General features: G+C 52.3%; 1 protein-coding gene across 1 annotated transcript; it reads right to left on the bottom strand.

Moving 5' to 3' along the window:
• Positions 1–776: 776 nt before the first annotated feature.
• LOC149810238 (uncharacterized) lies at positions 777–19,211 on the bottom strand. The gene is given in 26 exon segments (XM_089994348.1): positions 777–1,225; positions 1,620–1,905; positions 2,576–2,950; positions 3,352–3,718; positions 4,291–4,327; positions 4,330–4,495; positions 5,083–5,341; positions 5,837–6,455; positions 6,959–7,568; positions 7,989–8,322; positions 8,902–10,091; positions 10,540–10,848; positions 11,224–11,458; positions 11,938–11,986; positions 12,080–12,554; positions 13,445–13,678; positions 14,269–14,533; positions 14,884–14,996; positions 15,136–15,439; positions 15,628–15,718; positions 15,816–16,252; positions 16,433–16,683; positions 17,121–17,528; positions 17,716–17,745; positions 17,839–18,162; positions 18,870–19,211. Coding segments are annotated over 26 exon segments (8,559 nt in total).
• Between the last annotated feature and the right edge of the window lie 4,525 nt (positions 19,212–23,736).

Raw genomic sequence — 23,736 nt, 5'->3', positions numbered from 1 at the left:
AGGATACACGGAGCTATTGACAACGATTACCTTCCTGTTCAAAAGACATGCCAGCGCTTTGCCAGACTGTGTGATTGCCGATTTGCGGGTCCAGATGACAAAGATTCTGAGCGTGGGTTGCAACGCTCTCCCCAAGGGATTGACGGGCCGTTTTTGGTCAGCTGTGGCTGATCTCCTTGCTTGCAAGGTACAAGACGACGATGAAGAAGACATGTCAAGTCAAGTCAGGTGTCCAGTTACGCTAGTCTCAGGTGATGGTAATGATAGCACTGATTCCCAAGTAGTTCTTGGACTTGCCAATGTCCATGAGGATGCGGTAGTGTTTAAAAACGTTTCATTTCATCATTACATCGCACAGAGAAAGAGCAAGAGCTACGGCTTAGGCCGAAAACAACCACATCAACACATTCGAAACAATACAGCTCATTGAACGTCAGCGGTCGGGACAGGCAAGCCTGTCATGAACGCGCGGACCGCTCGCACGAGCCAGAACTTGAAGAGAGCGCCGATACATCACGCCGCTGCCCTACAAAGGCCGATGCTGAGTTCACGAAGCGCGCTTCATTTCATCATCATCATAGTCATGATTTTTGATGAAACCGCGGGTCGGAACCCCCACCTGGCACAGCACTGAGACATGCGCCAGACTTTATGCAAGGTGAGATGGCAACGAAGCTGAACTGAGGAGGAATCACGATTGAGACACAAAAGCACAGAGGGTCACCGCTGTCAGCCATCGGTGCTTGTTATTGTTGGTGTTGTTGTTGTGAGAGTCATCAGGAGACGCACTTCTTCAGCTTCTTCATGACAGCATCCGGAATGTTCTCCTTGTCAAACGCCTTAAGCGACTCCATGAAGTTGGTGTCTGAGAGAACCTTCTTGGCAGTGTCCCAGTCAGCTTTCTCCTGCTTGAGGGTGCAGACGGCCTCCATGGTCATCTGCACGAGCGTTGGGGGTTTGGAGAACGACTTGATCTCCACGATATCTCCCTTGTTGAGGGCGCTGAGAGACTTGACAGCGCCCTCTAGGATGGGCATCGCTTCGGCCAGGTCGGCCTTTGCATCGTCGGCGATCACTTGTACCTCTTTCTGGAAGGCCTCCACCTCTTTGGCTTCCACCGATACCACGGCCTTCACCTTCTCTGCCTCTGCTTGGTCCTTGGTCACCACCTCGAGCAGGATGGCTGTTGCCTCAGCTTTCTGATTCAAAATGGGCTGCAACTCCCCTGCAGAGGGTGTCTCAGGTGTAACTAGGTTGGTGCAACACAGGTTGGTGTACACATTGGCCAGGTCAGGTCAGGCTATGGTTGGTCAGGGCTGGTCCATGTACGCTAGCCTCAGGTGATGGTAATGATAGTACTGATTCCCAAGTAGTGCTTGGAGTTGCCAATGTCCTTGTGGTTGTGGTAGTGCTGTAAAAAGATGCATCATCATCAGTGGCCACATGACTAGGGCTGTACAAACGCGTAGTTGGATGCCCAACTGTTGGATCACACACTTGGATAATGAACATTAGTATTTCTGGATCAGCACTCACACAGTTGGATAATGAACATCAAATTTTCTGGAACCAGACTTACACTTTCATGCAACCCATACACATGGCAGGGAAAGGCATACCGAGCTCAGCTTTCATGGAGTCTACCACCAAGTTGGTCTCATTCAGCTTGTACAGTCCGTTGAGGAGGCGCTCTCGGGCTTCGTTGAACTCGTTGCGCTTCTCCTGCAGCAGGGAGACGTACAAGGCGATGAGGTCGAGGTACGACTTGGGTGTCGTGTAATACTTGCGTCGCAGCTCGTTGAAGAAAGCATCGGAGGCCTGGCTTACGGACGTATGGATCGAAACACACATGGTACACACTGCGGCCCTCACTTCATCCTCCCCCAGGTCTACTGCCTTCATGAACTGCACGCAATGCTTGAGCTTGTCAGCACTCACGATGTCGGGAGGATCGGCTTGATTCTCAACACACTGGAGAGGTTCGGCATGTCTGTGCAGGCTTATGCCAGCTGAGACATTTTGAGGGGAACCTGTTCCCAAGCAGCTCTTGGAATTGCTGATGTCCATGAGGATGCGGTACTGTTGTAAAAAGATACATTATCGTCGTCAGCTGTTACTTCAGCCTGCCTTGTAGACCCTGGACCTAGACCTTGTGTGGAATCACGTAATAGATATCATTTGTCGCTGCCCGGACAGTGCTTGTTGCGGCATGCCAGAAACCTCGAAATAAGCAGCTGGAAACCCACCAAAGGCTACCATTCCAACGGTGTTGTTGAGGTCAACGTCTCAGCGCGCCGATGAAAACAAACACAGTGGATAGTGGACAAGAGGGCTCACGCCTTTACTAGGCACATGGTGTCGAGCCCACCTTCACTGCTGAGGCCCAGTGCGTACGAGAAGCTTTCCTTGTGCCTGGCAGGGATCAGGAGCTTCACAGGGATGCAAGTGCAGTAAACATATCAGATGATGTTGAGTATGGATACCTGTGTCTACATGCATTGTAAGGCTAGCTTTGTTGGCAGCCACTTGTGAGCCTGTCTGATCCTAAAATATGACTCAACAGCGTTTCGCGCACCTTTTGAGCGACGGATGTGAGCGCCTCCTCGGGCCACTCCGTGTACCAGTCGATCGTGCAGCAATTAATGAGCGAGGGGAACTGGCGGCAGCGGGAACGGAATGCCTCTCCGACAGGGGACATAGCGAGCACGATGTGAAGGTTATCCCGCACGCGGTTGATAAAGGCGGAGTAGCAACCTTCCTTGGTGGTGTTGAGGCCCTGCTTGTCAACCCACTCTCGCAGATCGGCTGCGATGCGGTCCTTCTCGTCTGGGGCAAACATTCCAGGAACCTCTCCAGAGTTGAGCATGTTGTTTATGTCCTCCAAGAACGCCTCAGTTACGATCTGGGTGTCACTGAAGAGGAACACAGTGCTCTTGCCTTCAATGCCGGCCTGCATGGCGACCGCTCTGATGAGTAAACCAACCGATCAAGATACAAAGGCATGTTTGCATGACAGAGGGACGACAAATGCTCGATGCTGTGGGGTTTCTGCTACCCTGAGTGGTCTGCAAGGCAGCGTTTGATGCAATGTGGTCCAGTATGCGAGCGTGTAATTTAGTCACTTCGCTGTAATTGTGTGGTGAAACATTTGAATCATCATTTTCTCACATGATCTGCAACCTCTTGACATCCAGAAGTTTCTGGACATAGAAGTTGACTTCTGACACTTAGTATCATGCATCTCATGTAGGTTACCACCAGCACCCTATGGCATGCACTTGTATTGCCTTGGTACAAACCGCACGCATTCGCCTGGCTGTAAGCTGTCTGTGGCTTCTTGGCAGAGCGCACCTGGCGGTACAGTTTCTTGAGGTCTTCTCGGAACTCAGTGATGCCGTAGTTCCGCGCAAGCTCGATGCTCACGCACTTGAACGCGCCCATGTGCGCAGCGAAGCGCGTCAGGCTCTGTTTCCCTGAGCCTCCTACGCCCACAAGCATCGCATTGCCTCGCGGCTGCCTCAAGATGCGAGACACCCTTGTCACGTGCTCCAGGGCGTCTTGGAAGAAGACTAGCTTCATCTGAGACGCATTCGCCATGTTGTACTCTTCCAGGTACTCCTCGAGCAGCGTTGTTAGCTTGGAATATTCGGGTAGCTCCTCGTACACGCGCTCTTCCTTGTCGAGCCCCATCTTTAAAAAGTCCCCAAAGATGATCAGTCTGCACGTTGAGGACGTCAAATCAGCTGGCAGCAATGCTGGGCATCTGACCTAGCAAGAAAGGCCAGCATCATGTAATATGCGGCCAAAAGTGGACCAAAGTTGCCCAGGGCAACCCAGACTTGCTGAGCCTCATCGAGAGGACCTGCGATGCAAGGCGAAGCCAGCCCAACCACATCAACCTTCTTGATGTCGTGTGTGCCGACCAGTTGAGTATTGATGGATGCACCTTATGATGATGTTGTACTGCATCTTGTACGGCACTTCCGCAAGCACATCGGCCACCCCAGATGCTACTTGGGGTCATTCTGACATGTATCTATGTTGCCAGACATCTCTGCATGCACGTGAAATCCTAGAGTTTCTTGAATATGAACGTTTCAAAACAGAGCAGAGAACCAAAGGATGGCTACTCCCCATCAAGGATGCATCTGCTTGCTGTGTGATTGCCTGTTCCAACCGCTTGCAGGACGCTTCAATCAAACTCGAAAGACATGCCATAATATCCGACCAAACAGGCCATGGAAGAGGGCATCACAAGCAATGCAAAGCAGAGCAGCAACAAAGACACACCGGTCCACAAAAAGCTCGTCGTAGGTCGCGGACATGGTGAATTTTTGCTGATGAGTTCGGCAACCATGCGCTTGAAGTAGTCCTTGTCTTCATTGTTTATCAGCCGGTCGTGGAACACTCTCATGCTCTCATGTACCCACAGCCTCAGCATGGTCTCCTTCTCCTTGGCGTTTTGTGGAGCGATCATGAGAAGCCCCTGGAACACCTTGGATAGATCGCGCAAGTTGAAGGTATAGTGCGACTTAGCAGGCGTCGGCAAAAGCTCCTCGGAAATGCGAACGTATGCCTGCAGTAAGGTACATTGTACGTCAGTAGATGACCTTTGGTTGATGGCAAGGTGCAGCAGGTTCACTGCCTGGTGGAGTTTGAGAGCTAATGGGAGTGCTTGCACCCCCCAAGAACAGGCCCTTTGACCACCAGACATCTTGGTTTTACTGTACATGCCACTTGCTGTGATTGATAGTGGCCAAAGGGAAGGCATGCAAGAGGAAAATTAAAGTTCAGAGAAGAACAGCAAGGCAGCAGAAGTGAGGCTCCAGTACTCAAGTACAGTCCACATCACTGAACATCCGACAGAACAGAGACAGTGCTGCTCCAGAGAGATAAGCTGATATTACCAGAAGACGTGCAGAGAGGAGAAAGTTGCACATCAGATCGAGGGGTTGCAGGTCTTTGACCCTTACTGGCAACCTCTTTGAGCCATGGACCCGTTACTACACAACGTTGTTTGGTCCTAAGTTATGAAGTTTCCGTTGAGAAGCCTGCATGGCGCACCTCGACTGAGCTGTTGACAACGGGGTCGCAGAGGTCTCGGAAGTCCATGGGAAAGTCTTGAAGGAAGCCACGGAAAATGGCAGAGAGGATCGTTTTGGTGCAGGCATCCGAGGGGGGGGGCACACACAGCATGGTGAAGTGACGGAAGAAGCGCGGCGAAACGACCTGACGACCGCCTCCTGGGGGAGCACATGCCGCACACAGCGTCGTGTCTTCAATGTCCTTCCAGAACAGCTTCTGCCTGTCATAGAAGCCCCGAAAGTCTGCATGATCGCCACTTGTGAGCCTCAAACTGCCTGAGGACCGCGTATGGTCTACACTCATGTGCGGGGTATGTCGTCAAGCATACCCCAGAGAGTGAGGGTGACTCGTACGTTTGCCCCCCGAGGGCGATGCGTTGTCAGTCACTTCCTAGGATCACAGCGCATTTGCAGACAACAACGACTCATACAGCTCGTCATATCTGCACAGGGATTGTGGCCTATTTCCAGATATGTTTCCTGCCCCCGGCATCTCGTCTGCTTGATTCTAGGATGAGGCTGAGTCAGAGCCCGGCTTTCATATACACGTGTTATATCTATCCAACACATCTCCAGCTTTCTTCCTGTTCTGTGGACATGCTGCTGTGATTTGACCAATTACGAAACATATTACTGATATCCAGCGGGTTTCAAATGCAGCAGCACTCACCGCTTGCGCGACTGGCTCGAAGCATCACCAGAGCTCCATGGCTTATGAAGCTGTTAGTGCGTGACACATGACAACATCACACCGCACCTGGAACTGTCGCAGGAGCTCAACCGGAGGCTGAGCCCCATACGTCTCGCGAGCCGGCATGTTGACATCGTCGATGAAAAACACGAGCCGCTTACCATGAGGGGCTCCGAAGCGCGTTTTGCGCTTCTTCTCGAGCTTTGCCTCGATGATGGCCTGCGTGTCTTTTGCAGAGCTCTGCGCAGAAAAGTTGACGGTGTACGGGATGACGTTTTTCGCCTTGGAGAGCTGCTCCAGGGCGTCAACGATGATGACAGATTTTCCCACGCCGGTCACGCCTGTGAAGAGCACCGAACGCTCGACATCAAGGCAAACGTCGAGCAAATACCCGAAGCGGCAGGTGTCGAGGGTGGGGACCAGCATCGAGAAGTACGGGACTGCTTTATCGTAGATAAACTCCGGCACAGCGTCTTTCCAATTCCGCATCTCGGCGGGCTGAACGGTGAGGTCTACGAAGTACTCGAAGCAGAGGCCTGCCCCTGGAAGCGGGCAGATGTCGACAGAGGCTTCGCGGATGAACTCATCGAAGGCGTCGTGCACTGTGTCGGCCAGATTGCCTCCTGGACCCCAGATGAGGGCGTACAGGAAGATGCGCTTGATGGCATTCTTCAGGGTGCCTTCGTCTGTCCCCTGCAGGGCTCCGCCAGTGGCATTGGTGCGATGGCGTTGATGTGATCGCATTGATTTACTGCTTTGTGTGCGATTGCGACATCAGCGGGTAAGGTAGGTGATACCAGTGCCGCGTGTGGATGAATAAACAGCAGCGGAATCCTTCGCAGAATACGTGCTGTGGCACAACTGGCATGGATGCACCAACTGCTTGTGAGCAAAATGGGATCGACAGTGACTCAGAACAATTGAGCTGGTCGGCTGTAGTAGAGGTGCTGGAGAGCAATTCAACCCAATGACAGTGCTTCTTCGATGTTGTATCTGAGAAACTCAAAGCATACAGATACAATCACAACAATCACACTGGGTTATATTGCAGCACATTCAGCGTTGCAAAACTGACAGGACTTGATAACAGACCTTTATAACAGGACTTGATATGATATGGAAAGTGAATTCTGGACGTGTTCAGAGTGCACAGGTTGACAAATTCGTGCATGACAAGAGGCGCGAGGGAGCGGTGCCCACACCTTGAAGTTGAGGCCTCGCCGGGGATGCAGGAGCGACTGCACGATGCGAGCCATCGTGGTCGTGAGGTTATTGTCGACAGACGCAATGAGCTCTTTGCCGTGCTTTCGAACCCAAAGGAGGACGCGATCCGTGTATGTGTCAAAGAGCTCCCACAGAAACGCCTTGTAAGCCTCCGGCACCTCGGATGGCAGCGCTGTGGCAAGCCAGGTCTGAATGAACGGTCTCCAACCCAGCTCCTCAGGGGGCACATAGACCATCCCACAACGCGACACCGTTGCAGGGGAAGCCACCGCGAGGTCCTGGACTTCGAAAAGCATCCGCATTGTTGTCGGGTTGAGCTTGATGCGCTCGCCGTTGGGCAGGCACAGCGTGCAGTTGTCGTCAAGCACGGTGTTCATGTTTTCGATCCAGATCGCGTCGACCGGGCCGTCGAAGCAGACAAACTTTTTGTCGGGAGTTGTGTCGATGACGGCGTTTCGGATGAGCGTCGAGCCCAAGCCGTCCGTCCACTCGTTTGTCAGCAGGTTGTACTCGCCGTACAGCTCGCCCATCTTGATGCACTTTGGGTTGAATGTGAACAGGTGCGTTGTCTGCACACCACAGATATTGTGATACCAAGGAGTTGCCGATGTCCATGTGGATGCGGCAATGTTATCAACTTATCATTACATCACATAGATGATGGCAGGAAATAGTCAACAAGCAACAAAGATACAGGTAGTGTTATCAACACATCAATATCTTTACCTATGGTGACCGCTGCATGTTAGCACGCCTCTAAAGTGCTCTAAAGTTCTCTCGCCGCCAGTCATGCACTGGTGGCCAACAATCTGTCGGCATCCCAGTTTCAAGGACGCACGACGAGGGCCTGCAGCATGTTTGAGGCGTGTTTGACAAACGAGGGAAGTGCAGGTTGCAATGCGGAGAAAGTGCATGATGAGATCATGCGATATTTGCAGACACAATGAATGTCATTTGCTGTCGAGGGAGCAGGGAGGTAAGAAGGGTACCTGGAATTCGGGATTCTTCGACTTCATGTCGACGCGCATGCGGGTCATAGCGCCTTGAAGAGTACTGAGGACAGTGGTCTTACCCCCACCTGTGGGTCCAACAGTCATGACACCGAAGCGGACATTGAGCGTCTCAAACAGCTGAATGACCTTGATGACAAACGTCTCCGGGCGCTGCAGGTTGCGGTCGTCCAGGATCCATCGGATTGCTGTCGCCAGGTCCCCATAATCGTTGGCGGGGACCTCCACCCCAGGGAAAAGATCCGAGATGATGTTCTGGAACAGCTCTGCGTCGTCGATCAGAAACTTTGGCAGATTTGAGTCCCGCATGGCCCTGCACAGAGTCCACTGATGAGCAATGCCGAGCAACATCCATGCACGGCCACTTTCCCGGTACTCACCATCGAACAGGCTGAAAAGATTACGGGGTAATGAACGATGTTGGAGGAATCTAGAAAGTTGACAAAAGGAATAACAATGACACACCCCAGAGAGTTGACAAACGTGACTCAAACAGTGGGCCATATTTACCTCTGTTGCTTTCCAGACTCACGAGCCTCTGCCAGCTCGGCGACATTGTCTTCGTCACGGAAATGTGCAAAAGTGTGACATGCTCAGTGCCATGGTAGTATGGAGGGATCGGAGGACAAGTAAAGATCAGCACGGAAGTGTGCCCTTGCCCTGTGCACATGTCGACGCAGAGGTATACACAATCAGAAAGTTGCTCTGAGAACATTCTCTGAATAACATCACGTGATAGGAACATTGCTTGCTCCTGAGCACTAAAAAGCCTGAAGCCACGCAAGCAGAGATGTGCCAAATTGGAGTTCGACCCCCGTTTTGCCCCCAAAAGCCATGCATTTTCAGGCATCACGAAATTAAATAACAGGGTCTGGCGAAACACTGCACGCACCGGATGAGCACCACATCCTCAATGACGTTTGGGGTAGAACGCTTCAATGAGCCAGCCATGACCAGGACAGACTTGAGAGCACGCATGCCGAAATCGTAGTGGTCCTGCTGACTCAGCTGCTCCGAGGACAGCTTGTACAGCTTGACCATCTTGCGCGAGAGTGTCTTGGAGTCCTCGAAACCCTCCGAGAAGAGCATGACCTCCGCGACAAGCGCATAGTCCGGAATCATCATGGCCATCGGCCGGAACAGCGCCTTGAGGTTGTCCGGCAGCTCAGTGCGGCCGGCGTAGCCAGGGTTCATGGTGATGAAGACCCCACAGGTGTCGATGAGCCGGATATCGCGGCCCTCAAAGTTGAAGCGCTTGAGGCCTGCCTTGAGCGCGTTCTGAATCGTCAGGAGCTGCTGAGCGACGACCGAAAGCACCTCGATGTCGATACGGTTGAACTCATCAAAGCACGCCCACGCACCTGCCTGGGCGACGCCAGAGAAGAACTTCCCCATGAACTTGTAGTCCAGGTTGTCGCCGCAATTGAACACAACGCAGTTGATCCCAAGCGCCTTGCCGAGATCTTTGGTCGTTTCCGTCTTTCCCGTACCTGCAGGGCCTGCAGGGGCTCCTCCAAGCTTGAGGTGAAGCGCGCCTGTCAGAGTCATGTAACAGCGATCGGTCATCGGCGTCACAACGAGGCGTGACTGTGCGCCGAGGTACTCGTAGGCGTACAGGAACTTTGCGGTGACTTGCTCAATGAACACGTCGCCCACGGCCTCGTCCCAGACGTATCGTAGCTGCATCTGCCAGTTGAAGTCGTTCGTGTCGGCAACTTCGTTCTTGATGAGATCGTTCACGATGTCGCGCGCGTGCACGTCGATCGTGATCAGCGCGGCAAGAATCTTGCGGTGGAGCTTAGATAGCTCGCCGCGCACGAGGCGCGTCGAGTCAGACAGGTTGCGCAGGTTGACCTGGAAGTACTCGGTCATTGCGGAGCCGCCTTTGTTGAATGCGTTGATGACGCCTTGCACCCAGTAGATCTGACTCACGACGAGTACGAGCTGTGCCGGCTGATTCAGCACCCACTGGCTGCGTTCCTCAGTCTCGTAGCTTTTGTAGCCGTCCTTGGCCCACTTTGCAAGCGAGCGCTGCATTTCTTGCTCAACGCTGCCAAGCCATGTCTCCACGCCACCACGTGCCTGTGTATTTGTACGTATCCACCGTCAGGTAGATGAGCAACACCGTCTGATCTAGGCTGATGATGCGGGTCTGTATGTTTCTAATTAAGTCAGCCAGCCACAGGTGGTCCGACAGCTATCGGTGTATACCATCTTTGAGGTATATACCTATGCACGAGCCCAAACTTTGACATATTTGAGCGGCCCAACATCTGGCATGCATAGTTCATGCCAGTCTTAGGAATTGCACCTTCTGCAATCGATAGAAGGGAGCAAGAAGGAATCTCGGTCATGGGGAAGGCTCATCAAAGCACACGATCGAGCAAGAATTACAGCCCTCAGCCGGTCATCACAGAGATTTCCTGGCATGTAAAGGTGCAACCCTTACTCCCAGAATAACTAGCAGGTATGGCCTTGTTCCCTTTATAAACAGGATCAACAAACGTTCGAAGCATAGATAGGTGCAAACCTTGAGGTTGTTTCCAAGCGCAACTCGCTCACCCTCGGCCGAGTTCATGGCAAAGATGTTAATTGAGCTTGGATCGTCTCCAAAGTCGAGGCTCTTGATGCCATCGAAACATTTGGACATGTGCGGCTGCACAGCCTGCACATTCTTGGTTTGTGCGAGTATTTCGAGGAGTTCGTCGTTGGAGAGGAAGTAGAAGCGTGGGAAAGCCATGCGCTTCATCGTGAGATAGTCCTCCAGCTCTTTTTGGATCTGCTCAAGTGTGAGGTTGGCTTTTTGAAACGTCTCAAAGTAGGACGGGTGTGTTCCGGCCTGCAGATCATCAAGGAAAGCAGTCAGGAGATCAGGAATCAGTCGGGAACCACACCATGTCCCTGTCTCCATGTCTCGTCACAACCAACTTCAGTCTGTTAGACCCTGAGGGTTGCAATAGATTGCCGTAAAGTGAAAGTGCGCGTAAGGGTGCAGGAATTGTGCAGGGCTGAGCTGCACAGAAGCTGCGACCTGCTCAGAACCCTTTATTCATGACACCATGAAACACGTTGCTCCTTCCTTCAACGCATACCCCATGTAGTCCTTTCATTATGACAGCTTCATTATGCAGCTACTGAGGTCGCCCGGTGTAAATGCGTATTATGCATGTTCCGCCATGGTACCATGATGTAGATATGCAACGTCGGTGCACACCTGCAGGGCAAGAGGCCGCTCCTTGACAGCTCGCATGATCTGCCGGAACTGCTTGTCCACGCACTGGAAGGCTTTGGCAGGCCCAGGCAGCTGCCTCTGGATGTCGGGAGCGCTGAAGATGCTCTCCAAGTACATCCAGTTCTTCTGCACGGCCAGCCACTCGTCGAGTGTGTCGCTGAAGAGGGTGAGTGCCTTCTCGGTCTTCTCCACCTCATACCTGATCCCTGCCACATACCTGCACCGACGCTTGTACTCATGGTGGGCCGTCCAATGACTTCACCCAGCCGCGGGATGCTGTCAGATTTTGTGCTTCTCCGAGCCCTCACTCCAGGTTCGAGGAGCCAAGGCACGTACATGCCATCGGAGGGTGTGATCGTACGCAAGGCGATGCGTTGGTTTTACGACTTTCACATGTATATTGAGACCGTTCGGTTGCCGTGACCGGTTTCAATCGTGCCAAAGAGGCACCTCAGACCGCAACACAAAACCGAGAGGGAAAGGTGAGGTGGTGTGCGGAGCATATCGAGTGTATCAGTATAGACTTTGTGTGTGAGTCATGATGCAGTAGTGTTGGGGCTTTGGGTCACGGTTAGGAGTCGGAGATGATGAGTTTAGGCCTGATCCGGAAGATCTGCTCACCTCAGATGTCCTGACCGATGATACGGCATGCTATAATTTTGTTGCGCGCCACCCTCAAGGCACTCCTGAACATACCTAGATGATAGAATGGTGCTCATCGTGACCATGGAGTCCTCCAACGCAACGGTCACTTCGTCGATTCCTGTCAAGATGACCATATCCTTCGAGTCCTTGAACTGCGTGCAAGTGAACTCGATCTGAGCCCACTTGGCATTGATCTTGGCCAGCATCTCCTCAAGTGCTTGCTCCTGCGTTGCCTCGGTCGACGCAACGCTGATGTCGTCTCGGAACTGGCCAACGTCGAGATCGAGCAAGAACCCGAGAGTGAACAGTTCCGGCTTGTCTCGAGGCAGCGGTTTGCCAATAATGCCTTCGATCTTCTGCCAGTGCCGCTCCTTCAGCGCCTTGTTGCCGAGCGCTTGAATGACCGGCAGCATGTTTTTCTGTGTGTCAATCATTTCGCGAAACAACGGCACTTTCTTGTTAGGGGGGAGTCCTCGTTCCATTTTGAAGCACATCTTGTGGTACCTCGTTACAGTTTCCTCCATGGCGGTGAAGTCGAGAGACTCGAACAGTGTGTCCCGCCACTCCTGGCATACCTCTGCAAACTCGGCTGATCCCACCCACAGGTTGAGCTTCATGTTGCATTCATCCACCGTGTCACCCAGGTCCTCAGACTTGGACTCTGCGACCTGCAAGCGCGAGGGCGTTGGAAAAGCGCTCCGCCGCCCATGCTTTTTGCCTATGCCAAGCGACGCGACTTACTTAGGTAGCTGTCCCTTTGCCTGCTAAACAGCGAGTACATTGGATGAATAGTGATCATCTTTCATGAAGAACCACGTGGTAGTCCGCTGGAATTACAGCATCCTGACCACCGAGCGCCGGCACAGTTGTATTTTCAGGCTGGGAATTGCAGATTGGCATGTTGGAATGCGACTGGCTGGCATCATGTTCTGTACGGATCAGGCTGCATGCCTCCATATTGTAGCCTGAGAGTAGGCTTCCTCGGGCACAACATTGCATCTGAAAACCTGCTGCACTGGTTTGAGAGTCAAATGAGAAGAGCTGCTCGGCATGCATCATCCAATGCGCGAACAACAACACACCGACCTTGAGCTGTATGCCTGCGCAACACAGTCATCAGCAACTCTGCTCAACGTCCTAGCAATGCCGTTGTCCTCTGGAGTGGCATTCAAGGCTGGATTTATCACCAGCGTGCTACGTGAACTCGGCGACTACCTGTTGGGAGAGATAGGCTGTGACGTGTGGACATCACGTCCGCTCGTGTGACTGGCAGTGCACTAAAAGCGGGCCTCACTGTTCCAGTCGCTGACACTCATGCCAATGATTCACGAGTGAGAGACTGGCAATTGATTGCAGTCATGCGTCATGCACCACATGGGGAGGGCAGTCGATATGCAACAATCATCATAGGCGTCAGGCCCCTCACGCATGGAAATCATTGTGCATGTTGCAATGTATGTTAGAGAGTGGGATACATATGTCATCGACATCAGGCTGCCGTTACTGGTTTCACACTTGTCTGAGGAGCTCTTTTAATTAATGGGAAGGGAATGCTTACCTTGAATTCCTTCTGGAAACGGTTGATGCGTTTCTGCTCCACCACAATGGCATCCACGCGGCTCTTGATCTCGGACAGGTACGCGACCACTGTGGCCTGGTCCGTGCTCTCGTCGAGCACCATCTCGTGTTGAGCGGCGTTCCGCACCTCTGTGACGTTCTTCTGCAGCATCTCAAAGTCGCTGTCCAGGGCGTGGTTGAACCTGGACATGTTGTCGTCGCGCATGCCCTCCACCTGCAGGACGCTGATCTTTGTTTGTTTTCCGTGGCCAGCAAACAAGCATGATTACATAATCTACTCCTTACACTTATGTGCTGCTGCTACTACTGCTACTCTACCTTTCAGGATAAGGTTTTATGGTTAGCATTGGTCGGGGGAAAGGTGCTCGCTGCATGAGAGCGAGAGTGATTCCACACCGTGAATGGTTGATGACCCACTCACTTGCAGTACCCGCTGTGTTGGATGGCTCAAGAAGGGCCAATATTGTCTCCGTCGACAAGGGCCTACTCCTGTCAATGATGATATGCATCGTTTTACAAACATTCGCACCTTATATCTTATATCATTATTATATCTTATACATCTTGTCTTATATCTTCACCTTGGGCATTGGCATCTTTAGGTTTGCATGTGCTCGAGATGCGTTGACACGCGTGGACTATGTGCATGGTCTGAACGGTCTTTAAGCACAGCAGTGCTTTGCCAGACCCTGTCATTCTTGGGGTCCAGTGCCCAAATATGCACAAATTTTTGGGATAAAATGGGGGTGGAAACCCATTCTGGCAAAGCACTGGAGCACGGGCCATAGAGCACGGTCTGCATACCTCCTCGATTGCATTCTTCAGGGCGTCAAAGTCAGTCGCCAGCGTTGCAACTGCAGCTGCCTCAAAGTCTGGAACTTCGATGTTGTGCTCGGTGATGAGGTCGTACAGTTGATCGATCTCCTTGCACCTCTGGTCTAGGCTGGCCTCGTTGGCTTTGAGCTCTCCAAGCACCTCAAGCTTCTCGACATACCTGGCCACCTCGCTGTCTGGCTTTGTGAGCGCAAACGTTGCGGAGTGCACCTCCTCAGTAAACGCCTGGAAGATGCTGAACGCCATATGGGGTAGCATGCGCTGCGCTCACACCACCACCTCATCGCACTATTCTTTTGTTGAGGTTCCATCCGTTTCAATGCGTGGAGTGAGAGAGAACCCTTTTTGTACACTACGCACTTGGACTGCCCGATCGTTGTTTTCTTTGTAAACACTAAGGCTTACACATGGACATGGGCAACTCTAGTTACTACATGAAAGTCAGTGCTGCCATCACCTGCGGCAGGCGTCTCTGGACCAGCCATACTCACCATAGCCTGACCTTGCATGTCTTCTCCTTTGGTTCTATCGCATGTCTTCCTTGATTCGACAATGTCCTAGGCAGATGGCTCTTGCAAGGCTCACTTGCTCTGTGGCTGCAGAACAGCCCTGAGATCGTCTCGAGGGCCTCTACTTGGACCAAGACTCGTGTGAGATGCGCTATCGTGAGCGCAGGTGCTGTATGGATTAAATCGCTTCTACAGCAGAAAGACGACAACCTTTACAGAAACCTTTGCGACTGATGTTAATGGTTGTTGATGTGATCGTTTGCTATCCGTAACGGGTAGCAAGCAGAAACAGTGTTTCCACCTATGCTTGTGGAATTTGCATTCCCACCTGCAGTTCTGCGAGGCGATCGGTCGGGCTGGGAAGAAGGTTGGCCTTGAGCTCCGCAATGTCGACAAGCATGACGCCGACGTTGTTGATCTTCTCGAGCTGCTGCATCTGCGCGATCTCAGACATCAGCTCCTTCATGAGCTCATCAAAGGTGTCGAGCGATACGAGCAGTTGCGGCTTCCATCCCTCGGGGGGTCCCTCATCTTGGCTGCCTTCCTCGGGCTCCCAGACACTCATCAATTTTCCCCGGAACATGCGCTCCATGGCATCAACATCCAGCTGCATGTCCTTCACTACCATTTCCCTGCACATTTGGATGTAGTGAGGAGTGGCGATTGGATGGCAACACAGCTGTCTACCAACTGCTCAGAGCATGTACCGTTACAACATCTTGTGCCCCACTTGCGCCAAGTTTCCTTAGCCCCTGGCCACCTGGGTACAGTATGGGGATTATTTGCGCGAATGTTTGATTGCCTTGACACCTTTCAGTGCCCAAAGTGCCCAGGATCGAATCCCAGGGATCCAAGAATCCGGTATTTCAGGAGCTCATCCAGCTCATCCAGCTCATCCAGCTTATATCTACCTGCATCAGGTCAAGACGTTTAGCACATGGCAATGCACGCGCCTGGCTGAGCAAACATACAAGAGGGGGGGTGGATGATTCGACTCGTCGTACAGACATGAGGGCAGAAGATTGCCACGAATGCTCACACACCTGTATGGCTCGTAGCGTTTTACGTACTGCCGCACCGTGTCGTATGCGGTCTCCATGAGCTGTCGCGCCTCAGCGCACTTGTCCGCGTGGTCGTCGTCGAGGATGATGTCTCGCATGGGCGTCGACACCTCGACGTCTGACTCGCCGACCAGTCCCTCCACAAGGTCCGTATTTTCCAGCATCCGCTCCACACTGCAGCAGCAACAGCATTTGTGCTCATCGCTCAACGCTGGAATTGCCACATCCATACAATCTGTGTCTGCATAAACGGACGGCTCGACTTGCACTCCTTGACAAATAGCAAGGACGCAAGAGGGTGTGAAGTTCGATGCAGTTGATGTCCGTGTAACTGGACATGAGCTTCCTTGCCTTGCTTGGCTTTCCAATCCACCGTGCTGGCAGCTTGCAAGCAAATCAGGAAGCCAATCGAAGAAAGAAGTGACTTGCGGCCACCCATGTGAGTATCAATTGTGTTGAGCATACTGCAAGCGGCCGCTCCAATAGCACAGCCCTAAGGTTTCTCCGCCGACAAACGGCTCCAGCTGTAAAACGGGGCGTTTCAAAGGAGGCAGCATGTCTTACCTGCAGCAGACTTCCACGAGATTGTTCATGACCGTGTCCAGGCTCTCGGTGAAATCATCTGAGTGTGGGGCCAGCAACAGCTCTGAGCAGTCCTCAGAAACGTTGACATCCACTTGGAACAGTGCCTTCTTGTCCGCGGAAAGCTCTGGAGGGGTTTTAGCCTTTTGCAAAGCATCCTGAGCTACCGCAGCCCGCTCTGCTGCCTCTGCCGCAGCATCCAGTGCCTCCTTGCTTCCAGACTCCTTTGCTTTCTGCATGTGTCACATCTGGCCGTTTAACCCTTGTGAAAGCAAGCGTGGCATAGCGTCGATCTTTTGGTCGGCACCGGAACGCAGCTGCCCTCATGGCTGGTTGTCAGCGTTCTCACAGTACCTTCAACTATGCTGGCCGGGTGATGTGCCGAGTATGTTTCAAGCACCTCACTTCAGGGCGAAAGGCAATCCAGACTCGGCCACGGGCCCGGGACTTGTAGCCGGAGATAACGAGGCAATGCATGGGAAACATATCAGGTGCTTCAAGACAGATCACATGCAACTGTAAATCGAGAACGAGGGAAGAATGAGGCAAGTGCCTTGGATAGTACAAGCATACACGCATGAGCTCCGTAGACATCATCTCAGGTCTTCAGGGCAGTAGTATGGTGGCTTTTGGCGCAAGGCAAGTCGTCATCCGGGCAGTCAATGCATACCGCAGCCTTCTGTTTGGCAACTTCATCCGCTTCGGCTGCAGCATCTTTGCAGCGTTCTAGCTCTTGTATCTTTGACTGTTCGGCTGCTGTGACGGTGTCGAAGTCACACATCTTGCCGTCCAAGAGCTTGACCAGGCTCTGGCACGAAGAAATGAGCAGCGTATGTAGTGTTGATCCCAACATGTAGTCTGTCATGCGCACAAAGCTGATGATGGAGCGCTGGCGCGAGCGCTTTGCTGCAAACATGGTGTAGGCAAAGTCGTTCTGAGTCTGCTTCTGGTCACGCTCCGACGCAATCTTTTGCTTGGTGGACATGTTCTCCGTGTCGACAGCTCCCTTCTCCTCTTGTTTTTCATTGAACTGCACTCTGTCAGAGCAACAATGAGCAGCTGCTACAAAGTGCTTCCACTTTACATTTGTGGCCGATATCGAAGTACTGTACCATTATTGTGAGCTCATCCGAAGGCAAACGGCAGCCTTTGGATCCTGCTACATCCCGCTATGCCGGCCATAAGATAAGGCCAGCCTGGAGTGGCGCTGGTGATTGACCGAGGTCAGGGCGTGGCGAGGACATCAACAAGGGATGTAAACCAACCTCGGCCGCGCTCGACCACTGAGTCACGACCTGTTGTCAACCACAGCACGATCAACCTGCCACAAGGGCAACTAACATTCCACCTAACATAGAAAAAATACATCCCATTAAACGAAAGCGTACCTCCACCAGTCGTCCCTGAAGCTCGTCCAAGCTGGCCTGGCAAGCGGCTGTCACACAATCCAATGCCGAGGTGGCAAACTCTGCGAGTGCTTCCTTGCTGGCTTCCTGGTGGTTTGTCTGCTGCTCCATAAACTCATCAAGCTTGTAGGTGCGGCCGGGCTCAAGGTCCACCAGCTGCTTCAAGGCGAGCTCAGAGCAGAGCTCATTGAACTTCAGCATGGAGCGCTGGAAGATAGGATTCAGCAAGAAGAGGTCCTTCTTTAGCGTCGCCTTGCATCGTGCGATCTTGCCCTCTCTCACACTTTTGCTCCATAAGCGGAAACCCTGCACTCCGGCCACAAGTATCGTGGGGTGGCAATACAGGGAAACACACAATCGGCACATGACTCCAATAGACGAGAGTAGAAAAGTAAAGGCACTTGACTTTGTTAGGATCCGGGAATTGCAGGTGAAGTATATGCCAGATTAGCGAGGGGTGGACTGCAACATCTGAGGGCTTATGATGAAGATGACGTGTCGTTTACAACAATGCATATGTGTGCTTTCTAATAGGTGCTGCCGAACTGCCTGCGGTTGGTTTTTTATAGAAGATGACCTGTCAGCTCTTCACTTCCATGACTCTCAGGAGTGTGAGCCATGCATGCAAGGTGAAGAAAGCAGCAGATTGGAGAACTTCTAGGGCTGTACTAAAGCATATGTTAGCTGCACATTAGCAAGGTGAACACCTGCACAATTAGATACACAAAATGAACATTGTTGGAACCAGACATGCGCTTCTGTATGGCCACGGAGCGCAATGGCAGTGTGCTCAGGGGTAATCAAGCGCGCAGGGGACTCATGTGACATGGAAACCGATTCTGGCAAAGCACTGTTGCGATATTGCGTCGATATCACAGGCCGCGACAGTGCTTTGCCAGAGTCGTTTCCACCCCATTATATTTTCTGTCCCCAAATTCATGCATTTTCAGGCACCTGGGCCCTCAAATTGCACGGTCTGGCGGAACGTTAGGCAGCTTGGGAGGTGAGTGCACCTTCCACACCCTGAACATACGCAGCAGGCGGAGCTTCTTCAGGGCGTTGAAGAGCTGCAATTCCCGCTCCCACTGGTCGAGGGTGGTGAAGTCGGAGTCGACTTCAGAGACATAATACGTGATGCCATGAGCCGAGAGCGTAAAGAAGTCTTTGGAATCGGCGTCGGAAAACGGCACGACTTTCAGGGCGTAGGGGTTGTACTCTGACGGGTTCCGGTCAATGCGTCGAAGGTAGACAAAGTCCTGGGTGTTCGGATACTGCCGCAACGTGTGAATCAGCCTGCAAGGAGCACCTGGTCGACGAATGCAGCTCACACCACCTCTTGATACCCATGCAGCCATTCTCACCACTGCCATGCTGCAACAACGGCAGCATTGCATACATATGCAACATTGTACATGCAATAAACAGCGCATACAATGTTGCAGACAGCGCCCAGCTGATGGAACCTCTCAGGACTCCCGTTGCTTGCTGTGACACCGACAGGCTGGCTAGTCAGAGTGAGCAGGCTTGCTGGGATGCTTTACAATCGAGGAATGCAAACCTCGGTGTCAAAGGAGGAATGCAGACGCCGCGTACCCGATGTAAGCATAGTCAGCATGTGTGGAGTCTTTCTGTTTGGAGTACCCTGCTGAGTCTTTTGCCGGTAGGTCTGATTTGCCACCCCGAAGAGGTAACTGGCCTGCAGGCGTCGGGGCCGCAGTCGCTTTGGCGGGCACCACCACCGTCGGCAGAGTTTGCTTTGGGGCTGAAGCTGGAACCTTTGCCCATATCGAGACCTTGCCAGCCTGCACATACGCAACACGCTCCCTGCTCGCTTCAACACCAACCTCTCACAACCTTGAAACACGTGTTCCATAGCGGGGCGGTTCGCCTTTCATAACGGGATTGGCTGCCCATCCTGTTGAAGGCTGCTCTTTCAGTCAACACGGGCTTGGTGGAACACACCATCAAAGTACCCTGGTGATTGAAGCTGATGCTGTACAACTCGTACTTACTTGATAGCTACAGCTGTAGTGCCGTTTGAATCAAGTGTTTGCATGCACTTTGCTGCATGGATTCATTCCACTACCTTCAACTCTGGACTCATTGCTATTAGAGGCTGATACTGGTTAAAGAGAGAGGTCGCACCACGTCTGACTTCCTGAGAGCAAGTGCTTTGCTGGACTGATCAAGAGGTGGCAGTGCCTGACTCTGCAGTTGCACATCAGCGTAACTTTGTATGTGAGAGTACGGTGACTTCAAAGCAGTGCTGTGATGTTGAGTCAATATCAGCCGCATCAACAGACTTGCTGGCAGGGAGACCCCAGCTCAGCATGCTGCGTGTAGTTTCCTAGAGTGGGTTTCTCTTATTGTGATTGCAATGCCTTTGTCTCCTTTGCCGCCATTGCCATGCGCTCAAAGCACTCAGGCATATTGCCCAAGAAACAGTGCTTTGCCAGAATGGGCATCGACCTCATTTCTGTTCTATAAATTCAAGCATTTCTGAGCATCGGAGCCACAAATTACACGGTCTGGCGAAGGGCTGCCCCAGAAAGTGCCGATTGGGCAGCCTATGCCCCATTGTTTCGTCAGCATGGGGTTCGACCCCTATCTATGTCCCTTCAACTCATGCATTGGCAGGAGTCTGCACCCATCAATCACCCTGCCTGGCGAAAAACACTTCTTTTCCTTTGCCCCAGAAAACCAGAGGGAGACGTGCGGCAAGTCCGGTCTGCTGTCGCGCAAAAGTTCACACATGTTCCACAATATCCACAATGGCGTTGATGGCTGTGGACTGACCAGCACGCTTGTCAAGTGAGTCAGCGCAGTTTTGTGGAGAGGGCCTGCAGCCCTTCCGACTGGAGAGCGAGGTCTCACAACAATATTCAGTCAGATGCAGCCGTGACAAAAATTTCGTGAAATTAATCGTCCCACAGAATGATGACGTCCCCTTGGTTTCGTATGCTCTGTATACAGAGTCTAATGGCGTATGTGGCGCTCATCCCTTGTGGCATCCGATGGGCCATGGCGACCGTGGCGTCACCACCTCACTATCCATCGTATCCAGGGACTGTACAGAGTGGCATTCCCTGTTACTGTTCAATCAGATTGTGAACCTGCAGATGGCAGTCAAACAACACCTCTGGGTTCGGTACTGCTCAGCGCTATCTGCGTGTCTATCTAACCTTGTATAGGGTTCAAACAGCAAGGCACAACAGCGCTGAGAAGCATCGTGAACAGGGATGCACTTATGCCGGCATAACGCAGCAGAAAAAAGCGTGGAATTTCAGCCGATTTCGTGCACATGTTGCCGCTCATCGCATGGTTCTCGTACCTTTCTGAGCCCACCAGCAACATTGCGAGGAACCAGTTGCGTCTTACCAGCAAGTGACGCCCCTTTCTGAGCAACCTGCAGTGACGCATTAAGATGAACCATGGATATGACGGCATCTCTTCTGCTGGCACAACATGTCCTGGGCATTGGTATGATCAAAATGGCGGTTTAGCCTGCTGAATCACTCGAGAACTAGGTCACTCTTCGAGGCAAGGGATTGAAGAATATAGCGTTTACGCTTCTACGACTTGTTGCTTGCGTGTACAACATACCAGGCGCCTTGAAAGCGCGAGGGCTTGGTCCTCGTCCTCCATGTTTCCTCACCTCATAATTCTGCGCTCGGGACACATGTCGCAACCCAATACATGCCTTTCACGAACCAGTGAACTACCGCAGAATAAGAATTAGACAACATTCTAGATTGCTTTTATATGTGTTGTTGATCACTCGTGCTTCGTGCCTGGCTCAAAGCATGCGTGCCGGTTCTGTGTGCATACCAAACACCATCCGACTCATTACACGATCTCACGACAGTCGCGACACGTCAAGTGCGGGGAGAAAGGGTGCCGTGAGAACGGAATGGCCACAGATGTTGAGCTCACCGTCCTCTTCAACCAGATAGAGGCGTTCAGGCCTAAGAGAGAACAACTCAAGGGACGCCAACCGTCGGATCACCCGATCAAGTCAGAGTCCTCTTCATGAGCCCCACCACTGCGCGACTGCTGACGGCAGAAATGACCAATGCCACAGTAGACTGTACGAAAGAACTCGAGCGTAACAGTAGGGTGATGCGCAGTCAAACCCAATGCCGCAGCACAGTTTGGGCCAGCATTGGGAACTCCCCACATGCTATTTGGCTGCAGCTCAGCCTCCGCAGACATAGCCAAGTCCAACATCGTGCCATGGGTGAGTGGCACAGGTTGACCCATCCACTCTGCGAAAATGCCCTATTGGCATCGGAGCGCGTCTGCAGGTGAGAATGGCAATTTGGATTTCATCGATGTCCCGAACAGACATCATTCTGGGTTCGTCTGCTCGAGGAACATGTTTCGATACTCAGCCAATTGCTTGCCATTGTACACGCACGACGTCCAGCCATCATCTCCTTGCTTGCTCGGCTGTATCCGTCGCTTGACGGTCATCGAAAACGCGCTGCACGTCGTGAAAACCTCGTTGTTGTAGTTGATGCAGCCATCAGGCTGAAGAATACCCTTCATGGCTTGATTCTGGAACGTGACGCAGACGATTCCCCCGGGATTGAGAATCTTGGCCTCTATCAGCTGTGACAGTGTCACCCCTCTCCCCACACCACCCTGTGCTTTCGCTGCTTTTGCTGTATCCTCTTCTACGCCTTTAGACGGATCCTCAGAAGGGGGGCTCACCGATGGTGGGGCCAAGGGTGGCAGGCCCCCCCCCGCCTTCTTACCAGGTGCTGGGAACCTGTTGAAAGGTCTGTTATGGTCTGAGCCAGCCGCTGCTCCCTACTTGCCAACATGCACGTCAGGGCTGGAGCTATCGCTTGTACGGCCGAGAAATGGCTCAATGATCAAAAGCTAAAGCAACAAAGGGAACGCAAACCACAGCACAATGCATAGAAATAATCTTTTCATCATCGTGATACATGAGCAGGCATATCTGCTGATCATCAGTCTGATGACGTCAGCGAACCCCCTGCGAGTGTACATCTCAGGGGTGCAGCACATTGCCATGAATGTCACATGGCACATGCTTATGTTCTGCATATTGCAGTATTGGAAGCAAAGTTTGAGTAAGGAAACTCTCATGTGTCATGTGTTCCGTTTCATGAGGTTGTGGGGTGACGCCAGTGGCGCAGGCAAAGACAAAACAGTTTGTCTCACACAGGTATGCAACAAGCAGAGGCATGGGACTGCCTCCAACCAAGAGTCTGCATGATGAACAAGAATCACGCCCAGAAATACGGCAAATCTCCATGTGGGAGCCACATTATCGCCGAGTGTCCACTAGGGACGTCTGACTGGCATTGGACCAAACTGAGGTAACCTGGTGCATGCATCTGTTTGCGCACCTGCTGGAAAGAATTGTCGAGTTGTACAGCCTTAGATCCTATGGGAACAAAGCGCATCTGGCGGACGCTGAAGGCAGTTGTGGGATTCCATGTTAGCTGACTATCCATGACGGTTACGGCTTGCACTACAGCCAAACTCAAAGCTTACATGCCGACTACGCACGAGTATGCCCGTGACGCAACACTTGTATATAGTACAACTGAAGCTCACGCTACCTCCTGCTCCTCAGAAAGTATGTCGAAGTATACACTGCGACCAACGTGCAAGTTGCCACGGTGCGTGCGATGAACGAAAATGAGGACATTGGCGAATCTGAACATGAACATCAAATTCATCGTGAATGAACTTACGCGTGTATGGCTTCACATGCTTTCTCAACAGCCTGGGAGCAGGTCTATCAGATAGCGGTAAATCCTATCTGACCAATGTTGAGGCTCCCAGGCCCTGAGAGTCCTGTGGCAACGACGCTGTCAGTCTCTTCTCGCCGTGATATATATTGCA

The sequence above is a fragment of the Nuphar pumila genome, unplaced genomic scaffold (assembly GCF_984573655.1).
Source record: "Nuphar pumila unplaced genomic scaffold, dmNupPumi1.hap1.1 HAP1_SCAFFOLD_435, whole genome shotgun sequence".
NCBI classification, from domain to species: domain Eukaryota; kingdom Viridiplantae; phylum Streptophyta; class Magnoliopsida; order Nymphaeales; family Nymphaeaceae; genus Nuphar; species Nuphar pumila.
Note: the sequence above shows the minus strand (reverse complement) of the source record. Positions and strands in the feature narration are given on the sequence as shown.